Here is a 13,901-nt window from a genome sequence, read left to right as displayed (position 1 = left end):
ATGATCTTAATAAATATGCTGCCTTCTGATTCTTTTTATCAGTGATATTAATACTGTTGTTGTTGTTTAAACGAGATTTTAGTCCCGGTTCCGGTTCGTCCCCAGAGCAACTGCAGGAGCCATGCCCAGGACTATTGTCACCTGCTGCGCCACAGCTCAGACTTCAGCCTGCTCGGCTCCTCTTCCCTCTTCCCCCTTCCCCAGATCCCCCAGGCTGATGGATATTCTTCGGTCGGGGCCCTTTTTAAAATGACCAATGTCTTATCAATACAGGCTACCCATCCTGTCTTCGTTTCTAACCATTTTGCAGTGCGAAGAGAGACCCAGGCGCAGGCCAGGCGGCGCGTGTCACTCGGCCTGAATTGCACCGTAATCGCCAAAACCTTGGCCTAATTTGCAGCTAATAGATCTCGAGCGAGGGAGTCGGGAAGAAACCAGTGGCTTTGGAGGGATCGGAAATTAAGGGACTGGAAGGAGGATGTGATTCATATTATTCTCCCCCTCCCCCTCCTGCACACGACCATGTGTCTCCTGGCTGGGCCTCTGGGGACACGGCCCCTCGCTCTCCGTGGCCTGTGTTCCTGTTGTTCCCTTCTCTCCCAGAGGACCACTGTGACTGGGGCGCCGCGCCCTTCGGTGCGCTCAGACCTCGAGCCCTCGGACCGGCTTCTCCCAGTCCCCGGGAGGAGGCGCTGGTGCCCGGGCCGGCCTCTGGTCCCTCCCAGCCGACAACCTGGAGCCCCCATTCACAAAACCCCTCCTGGAAGAGGACACACACACACACACACACACACACACACCCCACACACGCACTACGAGAAGGGGAGTTTGATCTTGTCTCATTGGCGTCTCGGGTCTGAAAGGAAAATCGTTTGGGTAAATAGCCAAGCTTCCAGGCTTAACGCCCGGCTCCCGCCCCCGCCCCTCCATCCCCTCCAGCCTCCCCCACTCCCCTTCAACGCCACCCGCCACCCACACTCGGCTCCGCAGCCGGGCCCCGAGCGAGCTCCGCGAGTCCTGGCGGGAGTCGAGGGCTCCCCGGGTTCAAAGGGCTGCAGCCCCGAGGGAACGCCCTCCTTGCTGTGCCCCGGGGGGCAGAAGCGGACTGCTGGGCGGTGGGACCGGCCTGGGCCACGGTAGGAACCGCGAAACCTCCCGTTTCCCTAAATAGAGCTGGTCTCGGGGGAGGGCGCCGGGGAGTTCGGAGCCCGGAGGGACATTTTTGCGAAGACCAAGCGGAAGCCGAGCCTGGGCGGCTGGCTGCGCCTACGAGTTCCGCCACGGGTCCGACGGGGCACCCTGGACCCCAACAGGCCGTCACAGGCGTTTGCACATTTGTGTGCACGACCACGGGCAGGGGCTTTAAGCCTCTGCTAGCTGCCTCGGGCTCGGCACACCCTTGGGTGATTACCCTGCCCCCACCTCCCTCCAAGCGACCTTGGCTCCAGGAAAAAGCTTTAGTCTGCTTTAAGCGTTTTCCGAAGTTTCTTTCCAAAGGAGAGTTCTTCACTTAACTGGCTGTAAACATAATTAATAGTTATTAACATGCAAAAAAACCTTTGTGGTGTTTAAAAGGATAATGGTCTCTCTCTAGCTCACACTCTTAAGCGTGGAGAGAACCTGGAAATCTGAAAATATCCTGATTAGATTATTAGAGCTGATTATACAGTGATTTTCCCGTTCTCTAATGAAATTCGTCTCTCTCCTCCCTTCCTCTGTCTCTTGTTCTCTCTTTTTCTTTTTCTCCCAGTCTCAATCTCACTCTAATCCAGGAGTCATTAGCAACACCCTCTGGCTACATGTTTTGCATCGGTGAAACACTGTGACATAGTTGTAATACAAACTCGGCCGCCTTGCACTGCATCTTGCGGTAGGAAGTGTAATAGCAATAAAAATCATTTTTCATCTCCAGGCATTATTGGGTGAAAAAAAAAAAAACAAACAGAAAACCTTAACGTGAGAAGAGGAAGGGGTGGAGGACAGAGAAATGAAGGGAGAGAAGAAGGGGGGTGGGGGAGTTTGAAGAGAGAGAGAGAGAAAAAACCTTTTCCAGTTCAGAACTCCTTTTCCAAACTGTAGGCATGCAGATTCACACATATCATTTTCTATGCTTTCCTCTCCTCCGTTTTTGTCCTAGTTCCTCACTGCTGGCCATCAGTGGGCCCCAGGACCCTCTTGGGAATTCCCTCTGCGCTCCTATTATCTTTCATCAGCTGCCTTCTCCCCATGTTAGCACCAACCCCCACCCCCATGCCCAGGCCTCAAGACCCCCAGGGCTCGGGCCACCCCTCCTTAGCTGGCAGTTATTAGGAATGCTCATTCAAGTTCTGCTAGGAAATTGGGGCCTTTCTTCTGTGTGGTCTCACAGGAATCTTTCCTAGCCTGATGGAGAAGAGACAAGCCAGCCAGAAAGCCAACCTGGCTGTTTTTCTGGCGTAATTTCTGAGCAAGATCTGAGAGCTCCTAATCAGCAAGGAGGAGCCGTGGTTACAGTGAGAAAGGGCACTCAGTCTATACCCTGCCTGCCCTTTGGGGGCTCACTCTGCTAACTCAGGGGACTGCGGAGTTTCAAGAAGCGATCTCTATGTTGGGATTGCTCGGGCAGGGAAATACAGGGGCTTACACAACACCAAATAAACTGTAACTCCACCCTATAGTCCCCAGTTCAGTTCCTATTATTTGTAGGGTCCACAGAGCTCCTTAAAAAATAAAAAGATTTGAAATTTGTAATAAAAACTACATTAAATAAAGGTTCTGCACCTCCCTTCAAAACAAAGAAACCACACAAATCCTCACTGGACTGTGAGAGAGATGCTCTACTTTAAAACCATTTTGGGCATGTAACATTTGTTTTAACTTAAAACACCCATCTCTGGGATGGTGCACTTCGAAGACAAATTGAAGCAAAGGCTCACCATATAAGTGGATTAAGTTTTCTGTGTATTTTATGGTCGTGTGGATGTAAGATCGGGGCAAACCTGTTATCAACTGGATAAAATAGTGTCAAATGCCCAGTTGCACCTTGGAAAGAAAGGCTGTGTAATTTGCAATTCTTGTCAGTTACTACTTTCACCAGCGGATAGGTGTACATGTTGGGGGGGGCTATATTTTAGGTTATTTAGTCAGCAAAGCCAAAAGCTGTGGGTGCAGTGTCCCAGTAGGCTGGCGACTGGCACTGCAGAACGCCTTTAATGCTGGACTGACCAGAATAAGTGAATTTTGGTGGAAATCATAATTGGGAAGGGATGACTTTATAGGCACCACCTCATGGGAGATATCTGCATTGGCCGCAACTGCATGACCCGAAATACACGGAGGCCCGAACTAGTGGCTTCCTAAAGACCATGTCTCATTTATTTTATCCTTTCTAGGAAAGCAGCTCCCCAACTTGAGTGACTACTTTAGACTTGGTGAAATTGTGCCTATATATTTTTCTCCTTCTCCTGTTATTTTCCCTTCATCCCAGTGCAGCCACTGTGGGATCTGTCGGTCACAGATAATGGTTTTTAACCCGTCAGAAGGCCTGTGCGTTGCGACTTCTCTGAGGGTTTCGATTAGGGAAAAAGTCCGGGTGACGTTCAAGTTAGGCTGCAGCAGGCTGGGAGGCTTGGCGGCGTCATTCCAGTTTCTGCGGCTAGGTGGCGCTCCAAGGTACGGCAGCGCGCCCGGGTTTTCGCCACCGAGCGCATCCTCCGCCGAGTCCCCGCCGCGAAGCAGCGGCCACCGAGCAACGTTAACTCGGGGTTCCTAAAGCCTCTGAGCGGAAAGTCGGGAGCGCTCAGACCCACCTCGGCCGAGCGGTCCGCAGGGTGGGCGCAGGTCGGAGGCCAAGACTGGGGAAGGTTGGCGGCGGCGAGGAGAGCTGTGGTGGCGAGAGGCCCGAGGCACACTCCGCGCACCGCCGCTCGGGGGGAATATTCGAAATTCCCGGGCAGGGCGGACGCTGGGGCTGCAGGTCCCTAGGCTCGGGGAGCGGCGCGCTGGAGTCAGCCTCGGCCCAGGCACACCGAGCAAGCGCCCAATCCACTAAAAGCTCAGAGACGCAGCTTAGGGTTTTGTTGTTGTTGTTCTTTTTCAAAGAAAACAATAAAAGAAGGAAAATATGTGTTTTATAGTTGTCCCCCAAACTAAAAAAGAAAAAAAAAAACTTTTTGGTTTTTCCTGGCTTTCTTCTTTTCTCTCATTTCCTTTTTCTTCCCTTCCTTTTCCTTTTATTTTCTGTAGTTTTTTTTCTTACCTCTCCTTTCGTTTATTTTTTTCTGTATTCTTCCCCCTATTTTCTTAGAGCTCTGTGTGTGTGTGTGTGTGTGTGTGTGTGTGTCTGTGTGAGAGAGAGACAGAGATAGAGCTTGAAAGAGTGAGAGAGAGAGAAAGTGAAAGTATTACCACCGGCTGGTAATACTAGAAGGCTTGGGCAAATGGTAACAAAATTGAAGAAACTATTTCAATTTATTGAACGGACTTCAGGGCGTACAATTTCGTTTCCACGCTTCTGCTCTTTCTGGGTGTCTCACAAACTCTGAGTCAAAGATGACTGGGAGAAAATGGCTCTCACTCTGCCACTCCTAATCTGCGGTCGTGGGGGCCCTTTAAAATCATTTTTGAAACAGTGATAGAAATAATAATAGTAATAGTCCCAATGAACAGCGTTTCCTTCTGGCATGAATTTTCTCGTGGTTTTGCAGCCTGCTTGGCGGTACCCGAGGAACGCGGGCAGGCGGCGCGGCTGGGAGGCTGGGGCCCTCCTGTCAGCAGCTGGTTCCAAGGGAATCCCCTGACCCGTGAGCTGTCCCTGTCTCTGTGGCCCTGGGTCTCGGGCCTGGGCTCTCGCAGCTGCTGGGATGTTTTGCTGCCCCTTCGACATGCAGCCGCTGCACTTCTCCCTTGAGCCGCATTTCCGGCCACCTCACCTTCCTTGAAGTTTTCTAGTATATAAGGAGGAATTTTCGGCCCAATTTAGAAGTCTGCAGAAACTCAGAGGGTCAGGTCATTAGGAATGTTAACGCAGCGACCAAGAATTATAAACATGATCTGAAAGTCTCTTCCAATTCATTTCTTCAGGTATTTATTTGAGCTAAGTGATGAAAAGTGACAGTTGTGAAATAGACAGCTTTTAAAAGTAATGAAGTCAGATGAGGCTTTAACCTGTCGATTGCTATAAATCAACTTTGAAAAAGAGGAATGAAGAATGTTATTTGAGCACCTAACCGCCAGCATTTGCTGTGCCGGCTGTCGACCCTGGAGTTGGTCTGCGAGCACCTTCCAGGGGGCAGGACCCAGCGAAGCCCTGCGCCTGCGGTGTGACCCTCAGGCGACATGCAGGATTGGGGGCCGCACTGCCAAAAGGCGACATTTTGGTGTGTGGGAGAAAGAGGGTTCCATTTCCACTCAGACTTTTGTCATGGGTTTGGGCTATGCAACGTCCTGGGCAGGTGACCCCAGCCCTTACCACAGTTGGGAATTCAGCCAGGCTGCCGCCCATGGGACTGAACCCCGAAATACAGATCGGCGCCCAGCCCAGCTCCCCAGCTGGCTAAGGGCGTCTACTTCCTTCTTCTAGCCGGTTGGGGAAAGCCCAGGGCCTGCATGACTCCCGGACTCTTACTAACCCTTTAGAAATGGTGGCAGGAGGGTGAGGAGGATGAGGAGACTAAACTTCCCCAGGGTGTGGGTGGGTGAGTTGAGCCGGGACTGATTTATCTATCACATTAAATGACTCTCTTATGTGAGGGAAACCCGGGAAGGAGGGGTCCTGGGGGCCTGGGGGCTGAAGGCAGGATAGAGCAGGTGTCTGAAGTTCTTGTGGGGAGGGAAGAAGGGTCCCATTCCCGACATGCCCCCGTCAGGGCATCCAGAATGCCTTCTGAAAAACATGAACTGGTTGGGTGTTTTAAAGTAAACCTTATACACTCTTTTGGAGATCCCAGTTCCCTACAATTGCAATTTCAGTCTTAGCCGGGTGTAGGGACGCTATCCTTTTCACAGTGACTTCACCCCATTCTGTCCCTGTCTGCACTCCAAACCTAAGCCCGGGAGAGTTCCCTGGGCCTCTGGCCCTCTGCGTCTGCTAGTCTCTTTCCCCCAAGACTCCCCGAGGTGGGGAGAGCACTGGTGCTCCTTGGAGAAATCAAGGTGTCCAACATTCCCTCCTAGGTGAGGCTGCTTGAGCGCCAGCAACAGGTCCTGCTGCACTTTCTTTCCCGGCTCGTTCACTCCGCTTGCTCTCCATCCTCATTTCTGGGATCAAATGGGAAAGAGGGAATACTCCTCGACCCCTCTCCCCCCTTGACTATCCAAAGCAGCCCGAAGATGGCGAGGAGACTGTGCCGGGTCTTTGGGCAAATGCCCCGCCGGGTGGCTCCAGAAATGGCCTGTGACCTGCACTCACCTCGGAGAAATTCCAACTCTTGTTTGAAGACTCCTACTTAGAGGAGCCCTCTGAGGATACGCCCCTGGAGAAAGTGCACCAGAGGGAAAGTGGAGAGAACCACGCCCTCCCCAGGCGCTAGCCAGCGACTCCCGGGCCAGCAGGGCCAGTGGCTCCTTTCGGCCCCACCCTGGCCTAGTGATTCTCTGCGGCCTTGGAGGGATGCGGAGAGGTGAAGCCGATCTTGGGCAGCACCCCTCCCCTTGCAGGTCTAATTTCCCTTCTCTGGGGATCTGGAGGTGGGAAGCTAGGCGCCCAACTCGGGCACAGGCGGCTCGGACCCCATCGGGGTCCAGCCCGCCTTCGGAGTTAGCTGGAGTTGGAACCTGGCGGCCTCGGGTGTCCGCAGCACGCTGTGCAGCCACTGGCCTCCGCCCGCTCCGCTAGCGCCAGGGCTTTCTGCACCCCAGGCGGGGGCAGCGAGGGCGTGGGAGTCTCCTAGACCAGCCCGGGTGACGGCAGTAGGGGACCGACAACTTCCATTTTCCGACCCCTAGAAGGGAAACTCAACGGAGGGGGCCGGTCGAGACTCCTCCTCCACTCCGCCCCGAGGCAGCCCGGCTAGACTAGCGGCGGGTCTCCGCCCGCCCGAGCGTTTCCATAAATCAGGCCGCTGGCAGGCTGCTAATTAGCTCGGGCCGAAAAGAATAGAAAGAGGGAGAGTTCGGTAGCGCACTGTGGGGTGGGGGTGGGGACTCAGTAGGTGGGAGATCAGAATTTCTCTAGGACCATTGGGAGACTCCCTGGGGTACCTCGGCAACATCCCCGCCCCGCACCCCCGGCCCAGGCCACCATAGGCCTCCTCCCCCCAACCTGGGCCTGCAAGCAGGGGCTTTGGGCTCACAAGCCTCCCGCACTGCGCTCCCCCGCGTTCGACCTGGCCCGCCCACCCACGCCGAGTCCCCCTCTCCCACTCGCTGAACAAACCCAGAGTTAATTAACTCCCCCTCCTTGCCCCCTGCAATATCGGAAGACTTTCAAAACTCATCTCCAAGTGTTTCCTCTTTAAGCCTAAAGCTTGGAACAACCGCCAGGGAAAGAGGGGAGCTGGGTCTAGAAGAATCAGTCACCTCCGAGCTTTCGGGCAACAAGACTTCCCCACAGATTGTGTGGGTTGTGGGATGAGATGCAGCAACCCTGTTTCTCCTCCCCCAGTGAAAAGGCAAGACGATCAATCAAAATTAGAAATAACATTAAAGTTGGATTTTTGATTTCCATGTAAATTGCGAACAGAGGATGTGGCGAGTGAGAGCGACTTCTGTTTATTTTCTCTTTTCCTCCCCCATCCTTCTCCTAGCTCCGCGCCCCTCCCAGCCTTCCCGCCCTCAGCCGGGAAAGGACTCTGAGATGACATCACCACAGAGACCCGCGGCCTCCCCGCCCCCGGCCCCGGGACCCCGGAGCGGAGATTGACAGGTGTCGCTCGTTAGGACAATGCCTTCCAGGTGCCACTGTCACAGTCCCATCCTTCCTAACCCGCCTTCTTTGCCCCCTTCCCTTCCAACTCTCATACCTCCCCCCTTTCTCCTCTGGGGTAAGTTCTCACATTCGCACTCCCAACCCCCAGTTCCTCGCATCTGGGCACAGGGCCCCAGGTCTAGAGATGCGGGCAGGGGGCCGGAACCGAAGGGCAGGGGTGGCAGAGGCTCCGCCTGCTGCCTGCCGTGGCCGCTCCGAGGTGCCAGGAACTCCGGTAAGGGTCCCGGCGGCGGCAGCCCGGGAGTGGGCAAAGAGGGAACATGCGTGTATTTTAAAGGGATCAGCGCGGTCTCTGGACTTCCCTGTCTTCGCTCTCCACCCCCGCTCCCCCCGCAACGCACACATAATATAACAGACGCGAAGATAATCCTGCCATCTGGCAAATCCCAAATTTGGCGACCAAGCTCGGAAAGCAACAGCGACGGCTCATCCCGGGAGTAGGTGGCTGGTCCTGCCGGGCTCTCCGGGGCTGGGGCAAGGGCGGTGAACTCTACCCGCACCTGCCCGCACCTCTGCCCCATCCCCGCCCTGACCGGGTAGAATGTGGGGTTTTTCTATTGCACTCGTCAGCAGTTCTGGGTGTCTGGAATGGGGGAGCTGTAAGTGTGGGGCTCCGACCCCACTTTCCACCAATGCTGCCTCAATGAGTTAAAACCCAAATTCGGCTTCATTATGTACAACCGAATGTAAATTATAGCTAGGCGGTCTGTCGGCGGCGATTTAGATCATTTGGTGATAAGGATCACACTTATTAGATTTCTTCAAAGCCGATGGGGGTTTTCTTTCTTTCTTTTTTTTTTTTTTATTTTAAGGAGGGCATTTGTGCTAAATTGCCCAGTGCTGGTGTGATAACTGTCAAAAGTTTGACATCAAAGGAGCTAATATTATTCAGTTACCAGAGAAGCTGTCTGTCTAAATAAGAATATCTTAATTACTGCATCACAAAGGTAGAAAAGGGGTCGGATCTGAAAAGGGGAGAGGCATTCAGCCGCTCCTTTTGATGCGCTATCTATATTAGACCGATGCGCCGTTCTTAATCAGGCCTAGTCCGATTTCCTTTCCTCTCTCGGTCGGTCCTCTGAACTTTATAACTACATGTAAACACGTTGTCAGTGGGGACATAATCTTCTCAGGTTCTTATTAGAAGAAATTTCCATCCTCTCCTGTTCTAGATTAGGCAGTGGAGTCCGCTCCATCAATGAAGAGACTAAGGTTTCGTGGACAATAATGTGGCAATTGTTGATGGTTTGTGACCCATAAAATGTGGAGGTGACTGTTCTGGCTTTGGTATGTAATTATGCAAAACACTTTCCATAAAGACTTGCCATTCGATCTAATGGCAGTCCCTGCGGTCTATTTCAAAAAGGGAGGGTCTATGTACAGAGAGAGAAAAGTAACATTTGTTTTAACACAGGTTTTATAGGGGGGATGGATAAATACAAACACATCACAACGCCGCCCAAAGTATTTTTTCGAGTCAAATTAAAATAATTATCAGGGGGTTTAATAAGTTAATCATAGCAACATGGCCCATCCAAACGCACAGGGAGGGGGGTTCAGGCTTCAGCCCACCACCTCTGGACCTGGGACTGTGCTTGAGAGTGGCGAGTCACCTCTGGGTTCTGCAGAGCTGGAGCTCGTCCCTGTCTCAACTCAGTCCACCTGGGTGCCAGGCTGGGATCTAAAGCCCCGATCTGGGGCTGAGGTTGGGGGAGGGGTGGGCGGCATCTCGACCCCAAAGGCTTGTCCCTGAAATTATTTGGCATGGGACATTTTAACAAAGCAGCCCTCTTTCAAGAAGCGCCCTCCATCCCCTTGCCCTCTAGTGCCCTCAAGCTCCCAGGATTTAGGTACCCACAGAAAGGCAGGCGGAAAAACAAGTCCCGAGACAGGGATGAGTCTAACTGGTTCGGGTGGAATGGCTAAACCGGACGCCCACGCTCAGAGGACCAGTAGCGGAGCACACACGAATTAGTTAAAGCTGCCCCCAGCACTTTCTCAAGACACCTGAGGGTTTGTTTTGTTTTTTCAAAAGTAATATGGGGAATTAAAAAGGCCTGAAGCAGAAGGATGGAGTGAGATGGGAGGGTCTTCACTGCCTTGGGCCCCAGTCCTGGCCTCTGGCTTAAAAAGCAAGTCTTTCTTTGGCACCCCACTGGCCCTTACCTTGTCTGGAGACGCGCCCCCCACCCCGCACTCCCTGAACTGCTGTGCGTCGAGCTATGAGTCCTCGCCATCCGCCGCACGGTGACGTTGCCGTGTGAGCCCAGCAGTCGCGGGCAACCGGGGATTTTTCAAGGGGGAAATGATGATTAGAAGACAGAATCATCTAAATATCAAAGTGACACATGGGGAGACCTGGAAAAAATATTTAAGCTAATGAAAAGCAAATAAAGAAGCAGACACTTAGGCTGGTAAATTAAATATTATGTTTAAAATGGTGCTTTTGTGCGGGCTTGAAGATTTCCGATTCATGTACACATAATAAACACTCAGGTTTGTCATCTGGAGGTGCAAATCTGAAAGATATTCCGACAAATGAAGTGCTGGCAGAGAGAGGAATAAAGAGATCGGTGCCTGTCAGGGGTCAGGCAGCCTGAGATTGCTTCTAGAGATCTTTTGAAAATTTCACACGATTGAAGGCTTAGGGGCTTCACTGCGTTCGCATTTCAAACTCAGATCAGTGGGATCACAATCAAAAATAGAGGTCTGGAAAATTTTGATGCAAAGATGGCCACGGGCTTCAGGGCTTCTCTCCCTAGCGCTCTCTCTCTCTCTTTTTTTTTTCTTTCCAAGACAGACACCCTGACATGGCTGTGATCCTTTGGATGACAGAGTTGTCAGAAAAGAAAGAGAAAATTGCATCTTGTCTGGTAACTTCCTTTCAGTCAAAAGGAATTTAGGGTCTTATTTTCAATAAAAGAGAGAAAAAAAAAGATAATTCATTTCTAGCAAGCATAGGATGCTCAAAAGAGTCTCGGATTTCATAATTAATGATCTACTCCTAGACATTTAGGTGTGATTCACCTCTTCATTTGTCCAGATTGATATGATTTCTCACTCTGTTTGCATTCTGGTGTTACGTTGAAAATTTGTCTCAATTTCTCAACACTATCATTTGTATACACAGTCAGGTGTATGAACATGATTACATGCATATGTACTTCAACATATATGTGTGCACAAACAACTTTAATCCCTAAATCTGAACATTGGCCTGTTTGTCTGATAGTCCATGAGAGTTGTTGCCCACTTCCCAAGATGTCAGCACTTTTTGGTTTGAACAGGACACAAAAAAATCAATTGTCTCTGCGACTGATCTGGTGGTGTTGGTGGCGGGGGGCGGGGTGGGAAATAAGGGGACCTGGAGAGGGGGATTCTATGAGACCAAATCAAATTAAGGAACTCTGGAATAGAACCAGGCTGAGTAGATGCAGAAGACCTGGCTAGACAGTCAGCGGACCAACTGGAGAACACCTTGGGAACAAGATGTGATGGCAATTACGCCAAAATGTGAATCATCTAAAATTATTTGCTATTAGTTTGGCCAACTTTAGGGTGAGCAGAAAAAGGACCAATTTAGCATCAGTTTGCAGGTTGTAATTTTTACCTGGCTGTTTCAGACAAATGAACAAGATACTTTTGGAAATAATCAGAATTATAGTCGAGTTTCATTAACTTTCAAACCAACAGGAACAGATGTTGGATTCCTGAAACCTCTCCTTGACTGCATATATTAGGGCATCTCTGTTGAGGAGGGACCCCACAGTGGAGAAAGAAGAGACCTGTATAAAAAATATCTCCTGTTTCCTGAATTATAGACTCAAATCGTTAATAATATGTATTGTTTCACACATGGTCAGAAAGAGAAAAGTGTAATAGTTGCTTGAAGTGGATTTATAAGCTCAAAGCTTTTACTCCTCTCACTTCTGCAGGCTGGGGCAGCCACCCAAAACACCAGGACTTGGAGACAGAGGCAGAACCACAAAAACTGCTTGGCAGGCTGGACAGGTCCCAGATGAACAGCTCTGGTATGCAAAGCCAGGGAGGACAACTTGGCCCTGACAGGGAGTTTGGTGACTCCAGGAGGAGGGCTGGGGAGGTGAAATGGAGTATGAGTGCCTCTAAAGTCCTACATTCAGAAACCTTCCAGACACCCACATTGCAATTCTGGTGGAGAAATTCCCACCCTGGAGCTTTGGAGGAGAGCAGCCAATGTCTACAGGGCAGCTACTACCCTCAGATCGGCTTCTCCTTCCCCCCTCCGCCGCGCCCCCCCCCCCCCACTCCGTCCACAGTAAAGGAATAGAGAGCAGGTCCTTAGTGTAACTTTAAAGCACTTGAGCAGAGACGCAAACGAAGGAGAGTCTTCTCTTCTTAGAAGGGCCACCCACAGGGCGCTCAATTTCACTTTTTCTAAGTCTCCTACAAAGGACAGAGGCCCCTAACCGGGCTTTAAAAGCGGGGTTTTGTGCAGTAAATACGATGGGGCCCGTCCTGGTGTCCAGGAGAAGCTCTAGAAGAGAAAAACGGGCGACAGGATGACCGCAAGGGAGCAGGGAGAGGTAGGAGGGGACTCTCGACCGAATAGGGACAGTGCCGCCTCCAAGCCTGAGCTGAGAACTGGCCCCAGCAGGGAGGCCTCGCAGCCTGGCTAGGGTTCGCTGGGATGCACGTCCCCGCGGGCGTGCTGAGTGCCCGGAATGTCCCCTGAACTAGGCCGGAGAAGGATTCAGGTCTCCTCTGGTGGATGTGGGAGGTCTTGGGATAACTCTTCGTGAGAATGCAGAGCTGGCAGGAGCCTCCGTAAAAACACTACAAGAAGCGGTCTTGAGGGCCGCCTACTTTGCTCACAAAACAGGGTTTTTCTTCAGCCAGGAAAGGCGGCGAGACCCAGGCAACTTGGACCCGGTTAGGGACCTGTGTGGGATGTGTTTTCTGCAACTTCTTATGTAGGACCTTCAGGGGGACGAGGGCGGCAACCCCAGATCACAGGCGGCCGGCGACCTCCGGTTATAGTGATGAGTCCTCTTTTCCTGCCATCGCCAGCCCTGGGAGCCAAGGACACGCGAGTAACATTTCTCTCTCCACCCCATTCTCACTTTAACCCGCCCCCCTCCAAAAAAGTCAGGGTCCAGAGGAGAATTGCCAACAGGAGGTCAGAGGCTGAGCAGAGCTGGAGATGAAACGGCGCCCGTAGATTTAAAAGCAAACAAAGCCGAAAACAACCCTAACTAGTCTGGCTGCGCATGGGCCAGAGCTCCTCCGGTGCGCCTGGGGCAGGGCAGTTGCCAAACCCTCTGCTCCGGGGCCGTCAGGAGCTATATCAAGGGCTCGGCCCCATCAGGAGCTATATCAAGGGTTTGGCCCCAGCTCGCTCCTGTCTGGTTGGTCCCGAGTCGGGACACTCCGAATGCAACCTTCTTCTCATCTGCTCTGCCCCTCCTGACCCAGCACGCTGGTTGTGGGGGGCGCCACTGGTAGCAAGAAAAGCGCCAGGCGTAGGTGGACCGTCAAGGGGGGGTTAGAGGCTGGGCAGCCGCCAGGTCCCAAGTGCGGTGCCCTGGGTCCTGCCCCCTCCAGGAGTCAGACACAAACATTCTCCGGGTCCTAGTCAAATGTAGAGTCGGGAGAAAGGAACCTGCGAGGCATCTTCTGGGTGTTCTACCCCCAGCGCGAGAAAACTGAGCATTCTGTGCCTGTAGGGAGAGGTCCACGGCCCTAGGGGGCCGTGAGAACGCAGTGGGATACCTGAGTTGCCATTTTGGCCTTTTCTAAAATAATGTTTTAAAAAATAATATGAAACTAAAAACTGCAGGCGAGGCATCGCCTTTCTTCTCGAGGTTTTGATATGACACTCACTAAATAAAATCCTCTTTTAAGCCATCTTCACTCTAACTTCAAAAGAGCGAATGTTAATTTTACCTTTATTTAAATGATTGCAGAGGCTGACTGGTGAGGGATTCTCCCCTTCCTCCAGCCCTCCCTCCGGATT

General features: G+C 52.0%; 1 protein-coding gene across 2 annotated transcripts in view; it reads left to right on the top strand.

The window, feature by feature from the left end:
• Positions 1 to 519: 519 nt before the first annotated feature.
• LOC140710673 (uncharacterized) overlaps positions 520 to 13,901 on the top strand; it is a 54,646-nt gene continuing 41,264 nt past the window's right edge. For both annotated transcript variants that reach the window (XM_073012979.1, XM_073012978.1), the window contains exon 1: positions 520 to 1,136. In XM_073012979.1, coding sequence (XP_072869080.1) covers positions 523 to 1,136 — 614 coding nt within the window. In that variant the 5' untranslated portion in view covers positions 520 to 522. The remainder of the gene's footprint in view (positions 1,137 to 13,901) is intronic.

This window comes from Chlorocebus sabaeus, chromosome 29, assembly GCF_047675955.1.
Source record: "Chlorocebus sabaeus isolate Y175 chromosome 29, mChlSab1.0.hap1, whole genome shotgun sequence".
Taxonomy (NCBI): Eukaryota; Metazoa; Chordata; class Mammalia; order Primates; family Cercopithecidae; genus Chlorocebus; species Chlorocebus sabaeus.
Note: the sequence above shows the minus strand (reverse complement) of the source record. Positions and strands in the feature narration are given on the sequence as shown.